The sequence below is a fragment of the Limulus polyphemus genome, unplaced genomic scaffold (assembly GCF_000517525.1).
Source record: "Limulus polyphemus unplaced genomic scaffold, Limulus_polyphemus-2.1.2 Scaffold579, whole genome shotgun sequence".
Taxonomy (NCBI): Eukaryota; Metazoa; Arthropoda; class Merostomata; order Xiphosura; family Limulidae; genus Limulus; species Limulus polyphemus.
The window spans coordinates 78,265-98,792 of record NW_013666189.1 but is presented as its reverse complement, the minus strand read 5'-3'; the positions used below and the strand labels follow the sequence as shown (position 1 = coordinate 98,792).

The 20,528-nt window shown below is 30.7% G+C and overlaps 1 protein-coding gene across 1 annotated transcript; it reads right to left on the bottom strand.

The window, feature by feature from the left end:
* Positions 1 to 7,302: 7,302 nt before the first annotated feature.
* On the bottom strand, positions 7,303 to 18,728 carry LOC106459228. The gene is made up of 9 exons (XM_022385681.1): positions 18,563 to 18,728; positions 14,050 to 14,176; positions 13,354 to 13,481; positions 12,027 to 12,153; positions 10,912 to 11,211; positions 10,518 to 10,640; positions 8,964 to 9,173; positions 8,603 to 8,702; positions 7,303 to 7,797 (listed from the first exon to the last, which is right to left on the bottom strand). The coding sequence occupies exons 1-9, from the start codon at positions 18,586 to 18,588 to the stop codon at positions 7,769 to 7,771; spliced, it is 1,170 nt and encodes a 389-aa protein (XP_022241389.1). The 5' UTR covers positions 18,589 to 18,728; the 3' UTR covers positions 7,303 to 7,768.
* Positions 18,729 to 20,528: the final 1,800 nt, after the last annotated feature.

Sequence of the window (20,528 nt, the reverse complement as noted above, 5' to 3'; positions counted from 1 at the left end):
AGCGTGTAGAACTGAACTTGTTTTGTAAAAGATTCAGATATTTTACACCTTTTTTTGGAGCAAGAATGTGTCTAGCATACTGAAAATATTGTTCCTTTCCCTTGCTTGCAATATTCTGGAATCAGAATACAAAAGTATTTTTCAGTTGTAAAGAATGAGTAGTTATAGAGAATGTGAACTGATTTGATTAATAACAGAACTTGAAAAAAAGTCCACAAAAATATATAGAGTTGTGGCATTTCTCTGAATTCGCATTCTGATCTAACAACACAAAATCGAATATTTGGCCTCTAGGATATGCTCTTTCTAAAAGTTCTTTTAAAACTAAAAACCATCCCGAGCAATGTTAGTACTGTGAGCCCTCACCCCACCTTCAAAGCTTTTAATTAATCATTCCTGTTTGTGCTCTTGTTAACAGCAAAACGACTTATTTACACCCCTCTTTGAAAAGTTTGAATTACTCATCCATGTTTTTACATTTGGTAAAAGGATTCTCGGTACTCAAACTTAATAAAAATTGAATTTGTAAACAAAATTTTAGAAAATAACACAGCCAACTATTCGAAAGTCAATTAAAACAGAACATGTTCAAATATGCTTATTACATGAGCATTTTCTTGAAACTATAAAAAATATTAGCATAAACAATATTCTAAGTATTGATTTTTAAAAATAATTTTGATGTTACAGCATTACATGAAAATTATGATTCAAATTTTGGCACAATAAAAAAGGTTACTTTTAAATTTTAACAACACATACACATAGAAATTAACATGTATCGGTTACATTCGCTCTTAGTAGGCCTGGCATCTATACATATAACTATTATTTGTGTATATATTTTTCTCTTCTTCTTAATATTCGTACGCAATGAATGGACAGACATTTATTTTCCAAAATTGTTTCCTTTTAGCAGAACTTTTCTAAACTGTACAAAATATATATAGTTCTGGTATTTCAAAACACAGTATGAAGCTAAGAACTATCAGGTCAGATAACAGTTCACCTATATGGTACTTTTGAAAACTTGAGCTAAAAACTGCTAATCTAGTTTGCTTGGCCTAACCAATACTTATATATCTGCACGTCCTTTCACCTTATAATTTTGCTGATCTAAATCAGTCGTCTTTAATCCGAATGACAAAAAAATGACAACGGTCCACCTTTACTCTTAGATGAAGCTGTAATAAAAATGTTAGACCGATAGCTCACATGACTTTTTGCGTAGGCGTGTGCAAAACTTTTACCAAATATGAACGGTTTTTGTTGAATAACTTTGCACATGTGGTTATATTTACACCAAGTGAGACTCCAAATTGTAGGTTGAAAATATATATCAATGTACGAAATTTGAAAATGTTAAATATGTTTTTCTATCAAATAAAGTTTCGGTATTTTTGGTACGAAGAAAGAAAAAAAAAAGAGAAAACTAAATCAAAATTGGAGATGTTATATCTCAGGTATTTCTTAATGGAACGCCTTGAAATTTGGTCTACGAAATAAGAGTCCAGTGGAGTAAACTCATGGAAAATATTTTATAGTTTGGATTACCACAATCAGAGATTCCTGTTAATAACACACAGTGTATTCTACAGTAGGTTGTTTTAGCCGCACTACACATTCTAGATAAAATGTTTTAACACAGAATTAGGTTTTTCAGGGAAAGTCTTTAAAACATAAAGAATTGATAGAAAAAGTAACAAAAGAATGCTAAACAAGTAGCTGTTATATTGTACTGTTGTACAAGTGGGTTTTTTGAATTATTTGGTAAAAATAATGCCAAGTACAAGCCACATAAGAATTAGGAATGAGTTTGTTTTCTTCAATAACGTTTGTTACAGTACACTTCGCAAATAAAGTTTCAATAAGATTTCCAAAAATGATGGTACCTTCGCCTAATTCAGAATATAAATTTACTTGTAGAGTTCTTGACTAATTGATCGGATAACAAACATGCTGACTGAATTGCAGGAACGGAGTATCACTTTGTAACTTTTAACTCACACTGAACTTAATAATTCATTTATTACTCCCTCATTACTTATTAACTATCTGATTCACTATTCATACTACTTCAAACTTCTAGATTCTTAACTTTCGTGAAATGTCTAGATACTTTATTATGCGCCCACTAGCAAACAAACATGTAAAATGAAATATTAAAAATATAGCTTACAACAATAAAAAAAGATGTATTTGCATTAGCATTCACGATAGAATTACGAATATTTCTCTACAAAAACACAGTAAAAATAATAGAAGTCTCTAGAATTGATTGGTAAGATTCAAAATGTTATATAATCTAGTTTTATATTCTGTTGAACAAAGTTACGGCATACAAATTCCTAAAAATACATAGTGTGTAATTGGTATGTTAGTGTAATGATTTATCTAACAGTAACTTTTGAATATTTGTTTATAGAGTAGAAAACACACACATATATATATGTGTGAATAAACATTTTTAGCACACAGTATCCTAAGATATTTTATAATAAATAAACATTTTTAGTACACAGTATCCTAAGATATTTTATAATAAATAAACATTTTTAGCACACAGTATCCTAAGATATTTTATAATAAATAAACATTTTTAGTACACAGTATACTAAGATATTTTATAATAAATAAACATTTTTAACACACAGTATACTAAGATATTTTATAATAAATAAACATTTTTAACACACAGTATCCTAAGATATTTTGTTTTCGATGATATCGTCGAACAGCAATAATTTCGTTTTAAATGAGAATTACAAAAAATAAATTAAAAGGTTTGATCATCACTATGTTTATAATGTATCACATATTTTGGCTCAGGATCTTTAACGTTCTGACAAACCAGGATTTGCTAAAACTTTCTTTGCAAAACATGTTATTAGTAGAGTGCGTTATACACTTTCGAATCCTTTACTTTGAATTATTTTATAGTAATGATTGTACCAGCTAGTAAAACATTTCTAAATATATGCTGTAGATGTTTTAACCTAACCGAGATTAGTGCAGATTGCTAACGTTTACCGGGAGTAGTTATCCCGATTGTTCCATGGCACGCCGCCAGAGGGGGACACACGTGTGTCGACCTCAGGCAATAGTGGAAGAGGTAGAGACGTTTCTGGCTAAGAAGTTAGCACACAGGATCACATAGTAAAGTGGTAATGGTTTTCAAACGAAACCCAAAACTCGAGCGCTTTCGAATAGTTCAATATTCTTCTTCTGGAGAATTATGGGTTATGAATAATGAAGAAGAATAGTGAAAGCGCTCGAATTTTGGGTCTCGTTTCAAAAATAATGAAACGTTTTGGCATACTGTAGAGAAAGACGACTTTATTCAAAATTTACCAAAGAGAGGCCTCGAGGCTCCAACCAAACACTGATCCCTGGGATGTAACACAAAAAAGTCGTTATACTGTCAGTCTATATTAAACATAGAATTTACGTAGCTAATGTGTATTATTATTATTCTATACATGATAGAAATAATAGTTATATTAAGTAACAAGTGTGTAATTGAAAGATGAGTTATTACACTTCTCCGTCTATCCTAGAGATGCACACTAATATATTTCATTTTTAATACTTTGCAAAAGGAAAAATATATCCAATCAAGGAAGTTATCACATTTTCGTCAACAGAATGGAGAAATTTAAACAATGGATGCCATATATATTAGTTTAGCTGCAGAGCATAACAGAACAAAATTTTATCCTACAAGGATGGAATCGAGTAATTCGTGTCGTCAGTGTTAATATAATCCCCTATATTTTGTTTACATATCGATTTGATTATCATGATATTGATATAACATCTGATAATGTTCTCTTTGGTTTATCAAATTCAGAATTGGAGAAATATTTATATGCACAGATTTCTCCTTTGTTTAATTACTTAAATAGTATAGTTCATAATGAAAATAAATTGTATAATCAGATGGAATAAATTATTATTATCATATACGCTGAACAAGTGTAGCCTATTTTACAAGTACTGAAGAAAAAACATTGTGAAGCATGTGAAATCGGTGATCTTAGTGAAACTCATCATTCTTGTAACATATTAAATCATTATGAACGTGTATGATCATGTTTGAGATCTGCATTAACAAGAATAAATAAATTTATTGTTCAGTCGATGTTTAATCAAAGAGTAACACAATTAAATTTATCAGATCCTATCAATGAAACCTTCTTGGATACTGTAGAGAAAAACTAATTTATCCAAGATTTATCAAAAATAATGTGCGTGTATCCTACCTTTGAAGATTTTAAGAAGAGACAAAATCTCTAGATAACTGTGATAACAATAAAAAAAGGTTCTTGACAAAATATTTCATTTTGTTATTTCTTACGATAAAAGACAAGAAAATACATATCTTTTCTTTCACATTTTATAAATCCATCATGTTTACAATGTCTAGTATTACAGAACACAACAAGCTGTTTGTTCACAGTAATTTAACTCGGACAATAAAGAACAGATTGTGCATGTCACTGAACTTAACAGCCAATAAAACAAGTTTATCTTTTCTTGCACTTCACATAACAGTACAGAAAACTAAATGTACCTTCATGAAATTCTCAATACTTGACGGTACAAAAGGAAATTATATCCTGCTTTTACGTTATTTCTTTCTGTTTTCTATTTAGAACCCACATATTCGTCTCATAAATATAACTTTACAAATATATCTTACTAAAAAATATACCTAATCTAACTTCTGCATGGCGTAACTGTTTAGACACACAAAGAAGTAACAGTATCGTCCATTTTAGAATTTTGGCTGTGTTCTTCAAATTTATCCAAGGAGCAAATTCCACTGACAAGCTAACAGCTCAATAGCCTTTGATATTTACAAATAACAAAACTGAATTATGTATGAATTATACAATACTGGACTGCCAAGATTAAATTAACTGTCTGGTATTGGAATATCTTTTATCTAATATATAACAATATAGAACACATTGTGGCTCTTGTATGGTACTAAAGACGGAAAATGTATTAAATACTTTGCAACATCATTCTATCATTGGAACAATAAGTACCATAAAAGAAAAAGAAGCAAGGATTTTGGATGATTTATTGAAGAAAAAGTTAAATAAGGTATACTAAAGATGAAGGCAATATATTGTGTTTTACTTCAAGAATCATCACGTAATTTTACAGAAACTTGTAACTTACCCATCAGAATCAGGTTGGAGATTACTAGGATTCATAAAGAATGTCTGTACACTATTCATAAAGAGAGGAGTTACAGCTAAACCTGAAGACACTATCCCTGTCACGAGGTCTTTGTTATTGGGAAACCACTGTCAAAGTATTTGGTAATTTATTGTGTGACGTATCTTTTTAAAAAGACAAGATAAATGTTATATCATTTTATAACCTTGATAGTATATTATATGAACTATGCAGCGTGTGTGGTCATTAGTGACAAAGGTCGCATTTGTATCAGCAAACACATCATGTGACCTCTTTGTTCCATACTGTATATATATATATATATCTGTGTCAGTGTAAATTACTTGTATCTGATGATGACAAAAACCTTGTCGAAACGTTGTACATTTGCTGTTATGTTAAACTTATATTAAAGTTTTTCTTCATTACCCATTCAAGCCGTCTTTAACCAGTATTAAACACATCTAGTGTATTATAGATGTACAGGAATTATACAAAATATTAGAAAAGTAGAAAAAGAAACTGGATCTACACATTAGTGACAGCTGTATCGGGATTCCAAGAGAAATAATAACTAAACCATTCCCATAAACGTTTGTACAAATAGTTTGATTAAAGAACTAAAAAAGTTTCCTCATGTCAAAAACAGCTTTTTATATTTTTTCATAAACTTATATATATACATATATATTATATACGCTGTTATTTAGTTGTTGAAATAAAATAGTTAAATGATACTTTTTAAATGATGTGAAGGTGACACAGTTAACAGAAACATATATTTTTCGTATGTATATTTCTATAAAGAGATGTTTTCAAAACAATTATATTCATTTCTATAGCAGTAACTACTGGGTGACCAAAGCATCAGATAAAACTCAAAGAATCAACCACTCCATATGTGATGATGGTAGCTACAAGACTCCAGTACGTCACTGCCATGTTAAAACTAACAGATATATATTTTTTCAATAATGTGGATAAATACACTAAAACCTTTTGAATGAAAACTAAGAAAGTTACAAAAACGTTATACTGACGTTAACATAAAATATATTAGGTGTAGAGGTGTCGTTGAGATCTCGTTAAAAGATAATAACTGAAAAGGCAGCATTACCATCCCTACTGTTCCATTTTATCAATTTAATCTTTGTTCTGCCAAAACAGTAAAATTATTTTAGATTTCCTTCTAAAACATCATCACTATCGTTGTTCCTTTATCTATATAGTATAGTCATCTTTGTTCTCCACTTTAGCATCGCCATCTTTAATCTTGTTATACAGTACCAACACCTTTGATATTCCTATATCGCAGCATTATTATTGTTTTTCTTGCCCGAAGGTGTTGTAACTTCTTTAGTCGTTGGGTGTGTTGTTTTGGATTATTTTGAAATGTATAATTCCAAGTCCATTCCACGTAACGATGGTGTTGGTTGTTTTTATTATCTTGTGGTTTTCTCTTTTCACAATGTTTGCATTCTTTATTCACACACGGTTTTCGAGAAAAATCATCAGCATTTCCAATGTTCCATCCAGGTCGATGTGTAATCTTAGTTAAACTCTTTGAAATTTAATGAGTAATCTTGCTGTTTAGCTTTATGAATAGCGAAAATTTACAAACCAATTCAATGCTGAATGATCTGGCCGAAGCATGAACTTTTGTCCATATAGCTAATAATAAAAATAAATTATGTCTGAGAAAACAAATTGATAGTAAGGTTGTTCAATTAAATTATGTGACCTTGTTGTTCTTCGAGTTTTATTATCAAGGAACCTGACCTCTGTTCTATATATTTCTTACCACAAACTTGACAAACCAGGATTTGATAAGATCTTTCTTTGCAAAACATGTTATTAGTAGAGTAAGTTAAACACTTTCGAAACGTTTACTTTCAATTCTTTTATACCAATGTTTGTACCAGCTGCTAAAATATATGAAAATATATATCATTGATGTTTTGCTGATTTTTACTTATCGTGCACACGTAGGAATAATAATGCACGCACACAAACTATCTACAGAAATATATATAAAGAGATATAATACATATGTGTATAAAATATGAAATTATAATGTATAGGGATGTTTAAAAAGAGAAACAGCGAGCGTACAGTAAAATTCTTATTATTCAACATTTATTTTCATCTAATCATCTCATCAAAAAGTAGAAACCCTAAACCCAGTTTTAATAAAACAAACACATCTACACTTCATTGTGCCAACGTATTACATGAATACATCAGAACATGCTTGAATTATTCCGTCAAAAATTATCCGATAGCATTATACTATATTAATTTGCTTTTCGTGAAATGTGTAATGAACAACACTTTGTCTTACTATACGTTAAGGATTACAGAAATCATCATCAGGGAAACTACAGAGGAACAAACTTCACGATATTTTATTATGTAAATACCACACGGGAAGAGGAAGCTGTGTTACAGTCACAGTTTAAAACATTTGAAAAGTGACAACTCGTAAGAGATTCACTTCTGATATTCAAAAGCACGGTAACGAGGCCGTTCTTTGTCTCCATCAAAACTACTTGATACTGATTGTTCTGTACGATGGGTTTCAGGGAAAAACTATAGTCACAAGTATCCCTACGAAAGAAAAAAAACAAAACAAAACTTTATCGTTACACAATCACATAATTTATTTTGATTAGTACATAAAGTATTTTATTATAATTCATATTATAGAAATAATGTATATCAAACTGAATAAATCTCATAGTCAACATATACTGACACTGCTTATGAATCCCTTAACTAACTGAAACTAATTTTGAAAATTATATTCGTCACAAGACAACAGTATTAAGCTTAGCGTAGTTTTTAATACTACTTTTGTTTTTCTTTGCTTATTTAGACTTTATCCAAGAAGAAGAGTGTATAATGTTATTTCAACCACCTTATGTGCAACATATGCATTACCGACGACGCGTTTCTCTCAATACCAGTGGTCATTATTCCAGCTGAGATACAAATAACATAAAGGTTTGTCTTCCTCTTGAATGTTTGAGATTTCGAGAGTTTAAACATTGTAAAATTAAGTTAGTTCAGTCGAATCGCGAGTCAGACATTTATTTACTTTTATTTTTCTTCATGATAACAAACTCGGTTGAAACCTCAAAATAAAATCTGCTAAAACATATGTAATTTTTCTCTTTTCGAATAGAGATATGTATGAGATTTTTACAAGTACACCATGGGCAATATTACGCTGCTTTGACAACAAAGTTTTGAAATAAAGTGTCGTTTTATTTTCATGGTTTTATATAATTTGATAACATATATAAAAGAAATATACTAGTGAAAGAAATTTTGAAAAATAAGCGAAAACAAGGTATCGAAATACAAAAAATCAAAACACACTTTATTCTTGGCATAAAAGAGCTGTTCTGACCTATGAATGAAACAGTCGCTGCCGCACAAAACGTAGTAAACCATCCTAAAGAAGAACTAACATGATGGAGAACTAAAGGCCAAAGAAAGAAGGAAGCTGTCTGGAATAAAAAGCCATGAAATATCAGTTAAAACTCGAACGGATTATCTTATGTATTGTAGCAAGATAAAAAAGAAGATAAAATTTGTTTCATGTAAGTAAACTTTTACTAAGAGGTTGGTCTTTAAATTCATCTATATAGATGAATTATTTCTTTAGCTAAACATTTATTTGAATATCTGCTAAGTTATAATTCAGTTATAAAAATATTGATATTATGGTGTTTTTCTCAACTTGTTGGTAATCCTTGCTCTACACTTACTGATGTAAAAAACACCATTCCAAAAATTTCAGCAGTGTATTTCGTTCCAAAAACTTCAGCAACAGCAGCCGGAATACAGACAAAAATAAGAGGAAATGTAGCAAACAGCCCACAAATCCAGATCATGTACATCACTTCTCCTCCATAAGGTGTCGCCACCAGAGTGAACAGTAATACCGTCTTTATTCCCAGCAAGAGAAGACTTGTTAACTAAAGATTTATACATATTATAATTCAGTCAGAATAAAGTTAAAAATAGTATAAGAAAATACAAGAAAGATGAAACAACAGGTAGCTACAAGTTAAAAAAATGTATAATGTTTAACCCAGATATAGTTTTTTAGAGCATGTACATATCATTCTAATTTTGTGTTAAGTATATATTACTTTGCATATCATTTTATTTCAGTGAGAAAAACTACACTAAGTACTTATCAAATCTACTGGTTAGATATGTGAGCTGAAATTGTTCGGATAATCATTTTCTGTGCGTTACATTGGATTCTTTTAAACATAACCTCAAATAGTGGTTCTAAATTTTTTCAAAACTATTTTTACTGTTTCCATTTCTTTGAGTATTATTATAGAGATATATTTTCGCTTTACGTTCAAAGCAAACAACGGGATATGTTGTTCCCACGGCATGGATCCAGATCCGAATTTTATCGTTATCAATCCTCCAGTTTACCGCTGAGTGATAAAGGTTGTATACAATTTATATACCAAATGCTATTTTAATAATTATCAATAACTACATAATTTCTTTCAATTTGCACATTCTGTGCATTACATTGAATTATTTCACTTGAAACTAATGAATAACATATATTATTTAGATATATATTGGTAATTTCTTTAATTATATATATAAATATTTCTAAGTAATTTTACTGACTGAAAATCAAAATGAAAAGCTAATATTATTTTCCACTAATCAAGGGATTTATTAAAAATAACTTGCAAAATTCTAACTCTAAACTTTTATTTCATCTAATTACATACAACTTAGAAGAAAATTTAAAACATTTTAAACTTTATTGTTGATAGTTTGAATCCTTGTAGAGACAAATCTTTACTACAATTTATTGCTGAAAATGGAAGTTATTTTTTACTTTTGTACATAAAATCTTAAAAATTGATAAATGATGAAGTATGCGAGGTTCTTATCTAACTAAATTTGGTTGAAACAAGTAAGTTTAGATATTTTTGTTTTTTACTCTAAACTATAACATAGCAACTTATCTACCTTTTGTCCACCGATGGGAACCTGTACCCCTGATTTTAGAGTTCTAAGTCCACTAATCTATCTGTAGTTCTAGAAGATGGGTTTTAATAAACCTTATAAGAATTTTATGAATCTTGTTTGTGTGAAAGATTTCTTTATGAGTGAAGTGGTCGATTAAAATTGGTCAGTTTATAATTCTTTAATCACTAATTAAAAACAATACAGGAACAAAACTCTACTTATTATCCTGTGTATTTACTTTACACACCAAATAATATTTTAATAATTATTAATAACAAGTTCAGTCACTACACTTTACACATTCTTACCTTGTATGATAATTTGTCCTGAATTAAGCCCACAATCACTCGGCTGAGTGCATGAACAGCTCCAGCTACAGAACCAATGGTGGACAGAAACGTGTCGTCTGATATAAACGTCTGTCCATATGTCTGAAAACAGTGAGTGTCTCAACACAGTTCTGTTGTTGTTACTTAGTTTGTAACTATAAGTTCTTCTTATTTTCTATTAGATTTGAACACCAATATCAGTGTTTTCATACATAAGGTTTTGGTTCTATGCCGTATCTCAAGATGGTTTATACTGAAAAAAAAACGCTCATTTTTTTATGTACAGCGTAGTTTTAGGGGTTAAAACGTTTCATGGTCATAATTTCGAAGGATTCCTAGAGAAAATAAACTAATATCAAGTTCATAAACTTACCTTATAAAAAACATTCACAAATATGAATGGATAATATGAGCAGATACAAACTATGGATAAAAGGTAAAATTCTTTCATTTTCAGAGCTTCTTTTGGTGACACATAAACTTCACCTTCACCATTAGTGTACAGTTGTTCGTCATCAACGTTCACATTGGCTGAATCTTCTTCCGATGATTTACATAATTTTTCGTTATTTATTGTTGTTCTACAGTCCAAGTCTTTCGTAATTGGTTCACTAAGTTCTTTACTACATGACTGACTTGACACCTTAGTTAATTCACTGGATATTGTTCCTTCCTGTGTTAGAAATACGAATACAATTGTTTCTATGTGTAGAAACAGACAATGCAACATAGAGTAAAATAGACGTATCAACTTTTCAGATTTGTTTTTGTTTTAATTACCTGACTAAGCAGTCATTTTAAACAACGCTATTTTCTTAACAAACAATACAGTTCGTATGTACTAAACGTCTTTAGATGAAAATTTTGTAATTTCATCAATATTTCTATTTAGTAGTATAAACATCTGTCTTCACAGCTCTGGTTCACTTTCTTTAAGTGTATATCCTGAGATGTCAAGATTTCTACTGAACAATAAAGTAACACTACACTTATTATCAAAAGCAATCGTAATCTTGGAGAAGAAAAAAGCAAAATCGGTATTATTTAAAAACTCTATTTGGAACACATATTTCTCATTTACCGCTATATCACAAAATTTTATCTTTTGGTATAATTAGAAGTTAATTATCTTCCATGTTACTCATATTTATATTTTTATCAAACATCTAGGTTTGTATTCAATATCTAACCTACGGGCACACCAGTAGATGTTAAAAGATCAAGTTTTAGAACATACCATTTTTAAGAAGATATATATTTCCACAGGTTTAATATGTATAGTTCTAACTGACTTATTTATTAAATGTTGTTGAGTTTATATTCATCATAATCATATTACTATTAAGACTAAAAGAATCCCAGCTCGCTTTAACTAAAACTGGTACCAATAATACAAATAAGTCAGACTTATTCAGGTGATATGATACGGACTTATTTTGTTGTCTTAAATATCATTAGTAAACTTTTTTTTAATCCAGTTCCTCTAACCTGGTATGACTCTCTTGGTAGTTCTTGGTACATAAGCAGCCCAATCAATAGAATTCCACCAATAACACTTCCCATTATCAGAAACAAAACAGGAACACGTTCTATAATTACATTGTTGTAAAAAAACCTGAAAAAAATATTGAGAGTTTACTCAGTAAATTGGTTTATGAATTAATTTAATTGATGATGCTGAACAGCAGTAAGTATAACGCTAGAATCAGAGTTTCGATACCCCTGATGGACACAGCAGAGATAGCCTATTGTGTAACTTTGTACTTATCTACAAACAATGAAATAATAATAGATGCAACTCATGAGTAATGAAAGCTTTAATTCCCTTCAAGTCCCTATGTGTTTTTAGAATACTTTCCTACAGTTTGGTAGTTAAAACATTATCCATCCAATTTCAACAGCTACCATTTAACATTTCCAAATTCCATGGATTTAATAAAAGAACCATGTATGACATATAACCCTATAAAACTATTGTAGAAACTTCAAAGAGTTTTCTTTAGGTTATGAAATACTTCTTTAAGAAATCACTAAAACCTAAGAACTTTATTTATTCATAATTGTAACATTAGGCCTTAAAAGGTGCTTTCTAAGGATTTTATCTTAGGTAATGTAAAAATTTTATTTCATAAACACTCTAAAATAACGCAAGCCTGCGAATTTAAACTTCATAAAAGTTGTTTTGGTATAATTAACGGATTTTCCATAATTCAGCTACGTGGATTACGAAAATAATATTAATTTTTTTTTGTACACGTAAGGATTTTTTGTTTACAAATCGGAAAGAAAAACTGTTACTTTGATCAAATTATTATTTCATTTACCACAATGAACATTTGTTATTATTGTGTTTGTTAACAAAAACATAAACAGACTGAAGAAAAGGAAAGAACATTGATGTCAACCGAATATACATCCTCATTCATCCTGATGTTTTCTGTGAAATCTACGTCTTTTAGTCTCAAAACTACGTGTTGTGATGTTTTGTGAAAAATATGTACGTGATGGAGAAAATTTTCGGATTCAGCGTACAGAAATTACTGTAAAAATTTCAAGACAATAAAACCATCGCAGGCCTGTGTAATCAGCACTGATTTCAAACAATAATGTGAATTATATATTAAGATAAAACCTAGACTATTTTCTTCCAAGATATTCTAAACATTTGTGACAAATACAATGAAAATATTATTCCTAAAGCGAAAAGAAACAAGGATGTTGATGATTTTGAAGAAAAAGTAAAATTAAGGTATGATAAAACTCTGTGTTTTATTTCTAGAAGCACTACGTAAGTTTATAGAAACTTGTAACTTACCCATCAGAAGCAGGTTGGAGATTACTAGGGTTCACAAAAAATGTTTGTATGCTATTCATAAAGAGAGGAGTTAAAGCTAATCCTGAAGCCAATATCCCTGTCACGAGGCCTTTTTTGTTTGGAAACCACTGTGAAAAGATTTGTGAATTTATTTTCTGACGTGTCTTTTTAAATAGACAAGATAATGTTATATCATTTTATAACCTTGGACGTATATTATATGAACTATATAGTGTGTAGTAACTAGTGGCAAAGATCAGCATTTATATCAGGAAATACATCAAGATTTACATGAATTATACAGAAGTTTAGAGTAAAATAAAAATAAACCAAGTCTACACATTAGTGACATCTGTATCTGCACTCCCAGGGGAATAATAACTCATAAAAGTTTCTACACGTATAATTTAAAGTTGAATTAAAGAACTACAAAAGTTTCCTCGAATTCGAAGACTTAAATAATTGTGTATTAAATGGTATTTTATATTATGGACGTTGATATGTATATAGTTTCAAGAGCTAGGACAGTTTTTCATATATGTGTGTGTATATATATATATCATATATATGATGTTTTTAGTTCTTGAGATAAAATAGTTAAGTGATACTTTTTACCTGATTGGAAAATGAACTTAAACATTCGTTTTTCGTAAGTATATTTCTATAATGAGATGTTTTCGAAACAATTGTACTCACCTCTATAGCAGTGACTACGGGATGACCAAAGCAACAGACAAAGCCCAAGGAAGCAATCACTCCATAAGTGATTATGGTAGCGACAAGGCTATGTTGTATACTCCAGTACGTCACTGCTATACCAAAGCTAATAGATAAAAAAAATGTTTTGTTTTATACATATATAACGTGAATAAAGACACCACGACCTTATGAACGAGAACTGAGGAATTTACAGACACATTACACTCATATTAACATAAAATAAATTAGCTGTCGAGCTGTTATTGAGATCTCGAAAAAAAACCTGAAAAAGCAACATTACCACTTCTCTACTACTTCTTTATATCACTTTGATCTTTGCTCTACCAACACAGTACCATTATTTTAGATTTCCTTCTAATCGTTTTTATTTTCTATATACAGTACAGTCATCTTTGTTCTCCATTTATAGCATCGCCATCTTTAATCTTGTTATACAGTACCAACACCTTTGATATTCCTATATCGCAGCATTATCTTTGTTTTTCTTGCCCGAAGGTGTTGTAACTTCTTCAGTCGTTGGGTGTGTTGTTTTGGATTATTTTGAAATGTATAACTCCAAGTCCATTCCACGTAACGATGGTGTTGGTTGTTTTTATTATCTTGTGGTTTTCTCTTTTCACAATGTTTGCATTCTTTATTCACACACGGTTTTCGAGATGAATCTTCAGAATTTCCAATGTTCCATCCAGGTTGATGTGTAATCTTAGTTAAACTCTCTGAAATGTAATGAGCAATCTTGTTATCTAGCTTTCTGAAATGCGAAATATTGCAAACCAGTTCAATGCTGAATGATCTAGCCGAAGTGTGAACTTTTGTTTATACAGCTAATAATGGAAATGACTTATGTCTCATAAAACATTTAGTAGGTATTTCCAAGATATAAAACAACTCCTTTCTGTAGCATTCATTGCCGTGCTTTAGAAGACAATTATTGGCTATTTGTGATGTTGTACTTCTGTTAAAACTATTATCATTATAAAATAACCGGCATTTGCATCTAATATTTGTGGATTTTCGAGATTTGGGTATGTTAATACAAAAGAAGTAATCAATTCATTCCCCAATTTCTTGAATACTTGTTCAAAATATGCACTCCAACAAAATGGATTTGGTTTTTAGAATAATTTATGTAAATGATGAGCTATGTCAGACAATGATTTTAGACAATGCCGATAATAAAAGCATAGTCCAAGAAATACTCTAATCTCATACAAGTTCTTTGGGGTTGGCCAATAATGAATAAATTCAATCTCATGTGGATTTTTGGGCACTCCCTCTTTGCTGACAATGTGTCCCAGGAAACTCATATAGTGACGGAACAATTTACACTTCTTGGGATTCAGCTTAATGTTCTCTTTCATCGACCAATCCAGAACTTTCATAAGCATCATCAAATGTCTTCTGATATATGATTATATTATCTAAGTAGATGAGTACAATGTTCATGCGTAGATCGAAAGACCACACTCAGTTAGTCGACAAGATATATCAGACACACTGCTTTATCAAATTGCTACAATCCTTTATTTTGTAGTAAGGCAATCTTTTTCTACTTGCTTCATTGATTTTCACTTGCCAATATCCATTCTTAAAATCCAATGTTGAAAACTATTTTCATCCCGACAAAGCATTCATAACAGAATAAATGTCTAGCCGATCGTAGGCGTCCTTTCTCCTACTTAATTCACCCTCTGGTAGTCCATGTAGAACCTTGTGAATCAATCTTAATTTTTCAGAAGTATAATAGGTGATTACCAGGAACTAGTACTTGGTTCTATCTCTCCTGGTTTCTTCATGATTTCTAGTTCCTTGAAAGCCTCAGCCTGTTTTAAATGTTGGGGCTGAATTCCCACTACTAATCTTATGAGATATTTTAGTTGTTTGGCCTAAACCATAAGGATCTGCTGAAGAAATTATCTTGGTATTCTTTGAGCAAGTCACGTAATTGATTAGCTGGTATATCTCTACAGCTCTGGTCATATGGCTCTTGTAAGTGAAGTGGTTAGCTGTCCTTATGTAAGGATTTGACATTTTACCTAAAAGGTGACTACACGTGATGTTCTCCGAATGAAAGTATTACCTATATTGTTTCACCTGCCCCATCCAGACTTGGTTCGAAATTTATAGTTTCTTGTTTTAGGCCCCAATTATGAATTTTTATTTTTTGGGTCTAAGGGAACTCATAAAACTGTTAATCTCCCAGGACGTACTACAGAGTTTAGGTCTATACGCTAGGCTTACCATGACTGTTACAAGAGCATTTTTAGCCACTTCATTATCAGGGTTCTTGATAGGTATTCAGGTTTACAGAAATGGTCACCTGCTCCGTGTGGTCTCCATCGTACTCTCCCTTATCAGGTTAAATTATACATTCCCAATAAATTTTCTGCCTTGCGTCGTGTTTTCATCTTGAAAGTTGAAGTTTACTCTAACGTATATTATATTTTCAACTAAAGAATCCCAGAACTACCACCATTTGTAATGTGTTATATAATTAGGTGGGCTATTTTGCATTATTTCAATCTATGTCATGATAACAGATAAATGTAATTCTTTAATAAATGTTTTTAACAGCCATGCTCACTTGTAGGCCTAGTTTCAGCTATATAGACTTTTCAACATAAGCTCCAAAACGAATGAAAGTCAAAGTTACTTATAAGGTTACTTGTAGTATTTCACAGCTGATTGATCGAATAATTGAATATCAAAAAATATGCGATAATTCTTTATTCTATCAATGAATAATTTTTCCTACTCTGAACTAACTGAACTAATCATCAATGATTATTCATATTTATATCGTGCTCTTGTTTCTAGATACTCCACGAAGCTTCTCGATTCATAGCTTTCACAAACTCTCTCGATCTTAACGATGTGATTCTTCAAGCAATCATATAAATTTACATAAAAATTGAAAATATAGCTTGAAACAATACATTTGCTCAATAACTTAGGCCTAATAGTTTCTTACATGATTGGACATCCAAAAGCACACAAAAAACAACAACAACACGTATGTCTGGTCCATAACCGTAGAACTAAACTTACAAACTTACATTCCTATTTGCTTTGTTCTTTGCAAAAGGTTGAAGTTTGTTTAAGTCCAATTAGTCCTTATAACAATGGATCCACAGAAAATATGGATCAAGTTTTTAGAACAAGGCAATTTCAAGAACTTTGTTGCTGTCGGAAACAGAGCTTCCAAATTATTACTTGGAAATCAAATTTTTGTGTGTTGGATCACACTTGTTATTTTTGGATGCGCACATGGACACTAACATACATAAACTACATAAACAGGGGCATATGGGATTATATCTACACACATACATACTCTAACGTTGTAACTGACTAAAACAAACAGCCGCTACAATCAGTGTCGAACAAACAAACAAACAAACAAGAAACGAATTTAGTAAACTTTGAATACCATAGAAATCCAAAACAAAGATGAAGACGAAAGGCGGAAGACTTGTATTTCTATAACAGGCAGTTGCCCTCCATTCAACTAAGTTTCAAAACTTTCAAACATTTGGAACATAAAGTTTATCACATACCAAAAACATAGTTAATAAATACGTACCTGACTAGGACTTGTTACTAACGTTAATGAACAATGGAACTTAAATATCAATGCTAATAACTTCAGTAAATAAAAGAATCAGGATGTGGTTGTTTGTTATTAAAGCTACACAAAGAGTTCTCTGTGTTCTGCCTACTGTTCTAGCAGTATAAGTTCGCAGACATACCGCTGTGAGGAATCAGGAAAAGAACTAGAAGAAAAAACCTAATTCCCCAAAATCCACAGTACTCCGAACTGAAAGAGCTTCAAGATCATTAACAATATCGAGTAACAATCAACAATTATTTGTTTTAACTATATTTCGTGAACTAACTTGTTTAAGCTTAAGGCAGGGTTTTTCTTTACAGGCTACATCTCGTGTGACTAACTAATTAACGTAATCATTCAAAACATTAATATCTGTACGTCACTCCTAGGGGAAGCTCGTGTCAGTTTCATAACATATACATACTAAAATTCAACGTGCTCTCGCTAGAAGGTGAGTTAACACTTTGAATAAAACTAAAACTTATACTTATATATACATAATTAAACTAAACCTTCATAGCTGATCTAAACGATAGAAGTAATAATAAATGAAAGGTAAATAAAACCATAACAAAATAAAAGTAGAAGTTGCTATTTCACAAAATACATAAACAGGCGCATATAAGATTATATTTTCATACACATATGGATACTAAAATACATAAACTAAACAAAAAGTGACGACACATTTTTTTTAAATTATCACTTCATAAGCCTTAACAGTCTCTGTGTTAATATCAACGTTACTGTGGCTTTGCTTATTTACAGGTTTATTGTTATTTTATATTATAATTATTTACATCCATGAATTTAATAACCTTGTTGGAATTCTTTTTATCAGTTATTATTATTAAATACATATATAAGTGTAAATCTTACCAAAAAATACAAGAACCAATAATCATGCTCCAACGACGTCCAATGAGACAACCTAGTTTGCCTCCAAAATAAAGCAGTGAACATGTAGAGATAAATGCATAGCAAATCCAGCTAGTTTCTTCATATGTTGTGTCCTTTTTGACTCTTTGTCTCAGGTAGGAAGTTAAGTAAGGAGTTAGGTTTCCAAACGTTAGTAGTGTACCGATTGCCAGGTAAATCAGGAAACATCCACCAACTGATATCAGGGGTCGAACTTCCATTCTGATAACTTTTATATACGAATAATGCTAGTACTTTATAGTTTTAACATACGTAGAAAAGCAGTAATACATATGACAATCTAGATTATAGATAACTTACCTATAATACATAGAATTATATCGGTAAAATGTGTATCTAGTATTCGGTGTTAACTGCACTGCCATTATTTTGCAACAATTCTTCGGTGTTACAGAGTCATATGTATGAAAGGAAGAGTAAAGATGACGTCAAAATTCACTTTATAACGCCTAAAGCAAATAATATAAAACTTGCAAATTATTTAAATATTAGACAAAAATATAGTTTTTTCCAGCATCAGTTCATTTAAAGTGATTTTTTTCTTCTAAATAATATACAAATTTTTGTTGTTTACATTATCAAACTCTGGGTTTATTACACTTTGTAACAACATTTTGCTTATGCTATTGTTGTGGAGTTCCACCACATATGCGAATTATACTAAACAGGCTTATATTTACCATGATTGTTAAAGGTTGAAGAAAAACAGGACACTATTTTAAAAAAATTAACCTGTAATATTCCTTACGGAAGCGAAAAACCTCCTATCGCAGCGCATTTTGGATCTCAACTGATCCCGAAACAACATTATCGCACACGCCAGTAGAGAATCTGACGATAAGTTAAAATAAGTTAGGTAAAGTTTAAATCACTTTATTCCAACTATAATCGAGATCGGAGATCGCGTGGTCGTAACATAATATCACATAATAGGAAGCGAGCAAATACATGATATAGTTGGTTATTTGAGTATGTGTAGATATTTAGTGAATCAAAAATTTAGCATGAACAGAAAACCTGCATCAGGCATAGAAACGATGAACTGTTGTTACAAAGAGCTTTAATTATAGCATTAAACATATTTTCCACCATGCAGTTTGTTTAAAAGTAAAATTTGGATTTTATAGGGATGGTGAAAGAATTTTGAAGTTATTACAATAAAATATACAATATAATAGCATTAGATTGGATCAGGGGCTTTCTTAAGCTTGGTAGAATACTAGGTTCGATTTGAATAAACTGCAAGATATGAGAAAGTGGAACGTGTGAAGCTAAAAACTACTTAGAACTGAAATTTTACACAGACTAATAAAAAAACAAGATGTCTAAACAGCAACCCGGTTATCATATAAAGAAAGATTATTCATCTGAAAAAAATGAACGCTAAATAATAAAGTGATACCTAACAAAATAAAAACTTGAACAGGTGTAAATTAAGTTCTTGTAAACAATAGATGTTAGAATACAATAAAGATGATCATGAAATGAGTTTAAAAGTTGAAATTTGTAAAATAGAAATCTTACTGTTCTGAATTACTTTTTATCACTGCTATAAATAAGACTGACATAGGACTAAACTTTACTGTACTTAATACTATCGATAAATAAACTTATAATGTTATTCTACGACCTAACGTCAAACCTTTTTAAAAACTTTGATAGGTTTTTAATATTCTGTTGTACAAAGTAAATTATATTTACATTCCCCTTTTGTTGTTACTTCTTGTTTCATACAGCAATTGTATCGATTTCATCATTGAGCTTTGCAGCTATCTGCCGTAGGTAGACTGTTTGTCGTCGAGTGAATAATGCGCATGCGCGGTTTTTATTGGGGAAACATTCTAACTAGGCATGCTTATGCAGCAGGTTCTCGGTCAGAAATAATAACGGTCGTGCATGCAAACAA

Coding starts and splice junctions, on each gene's coding strand:
- LOC106459228 (XM_022385681.1), bottom strand. CDS start 18,588: ATGATTATTGGTTCTTGTATTTTTTG. Junction 14,177..18,562: donor ATTGGTTCTTGTATTTTTTG/GTAAGATTTACA, acceptor TTTATCTATTAG/CTTTGGTATAGCAGTGACGT. Junction 12,154..13,353: donor CTCCAACCTGCTTCTGATGG/GTAAGTTACAAG, acceptor TATTTTTTTCAG/GTTTTTTTACAACAATGTAA.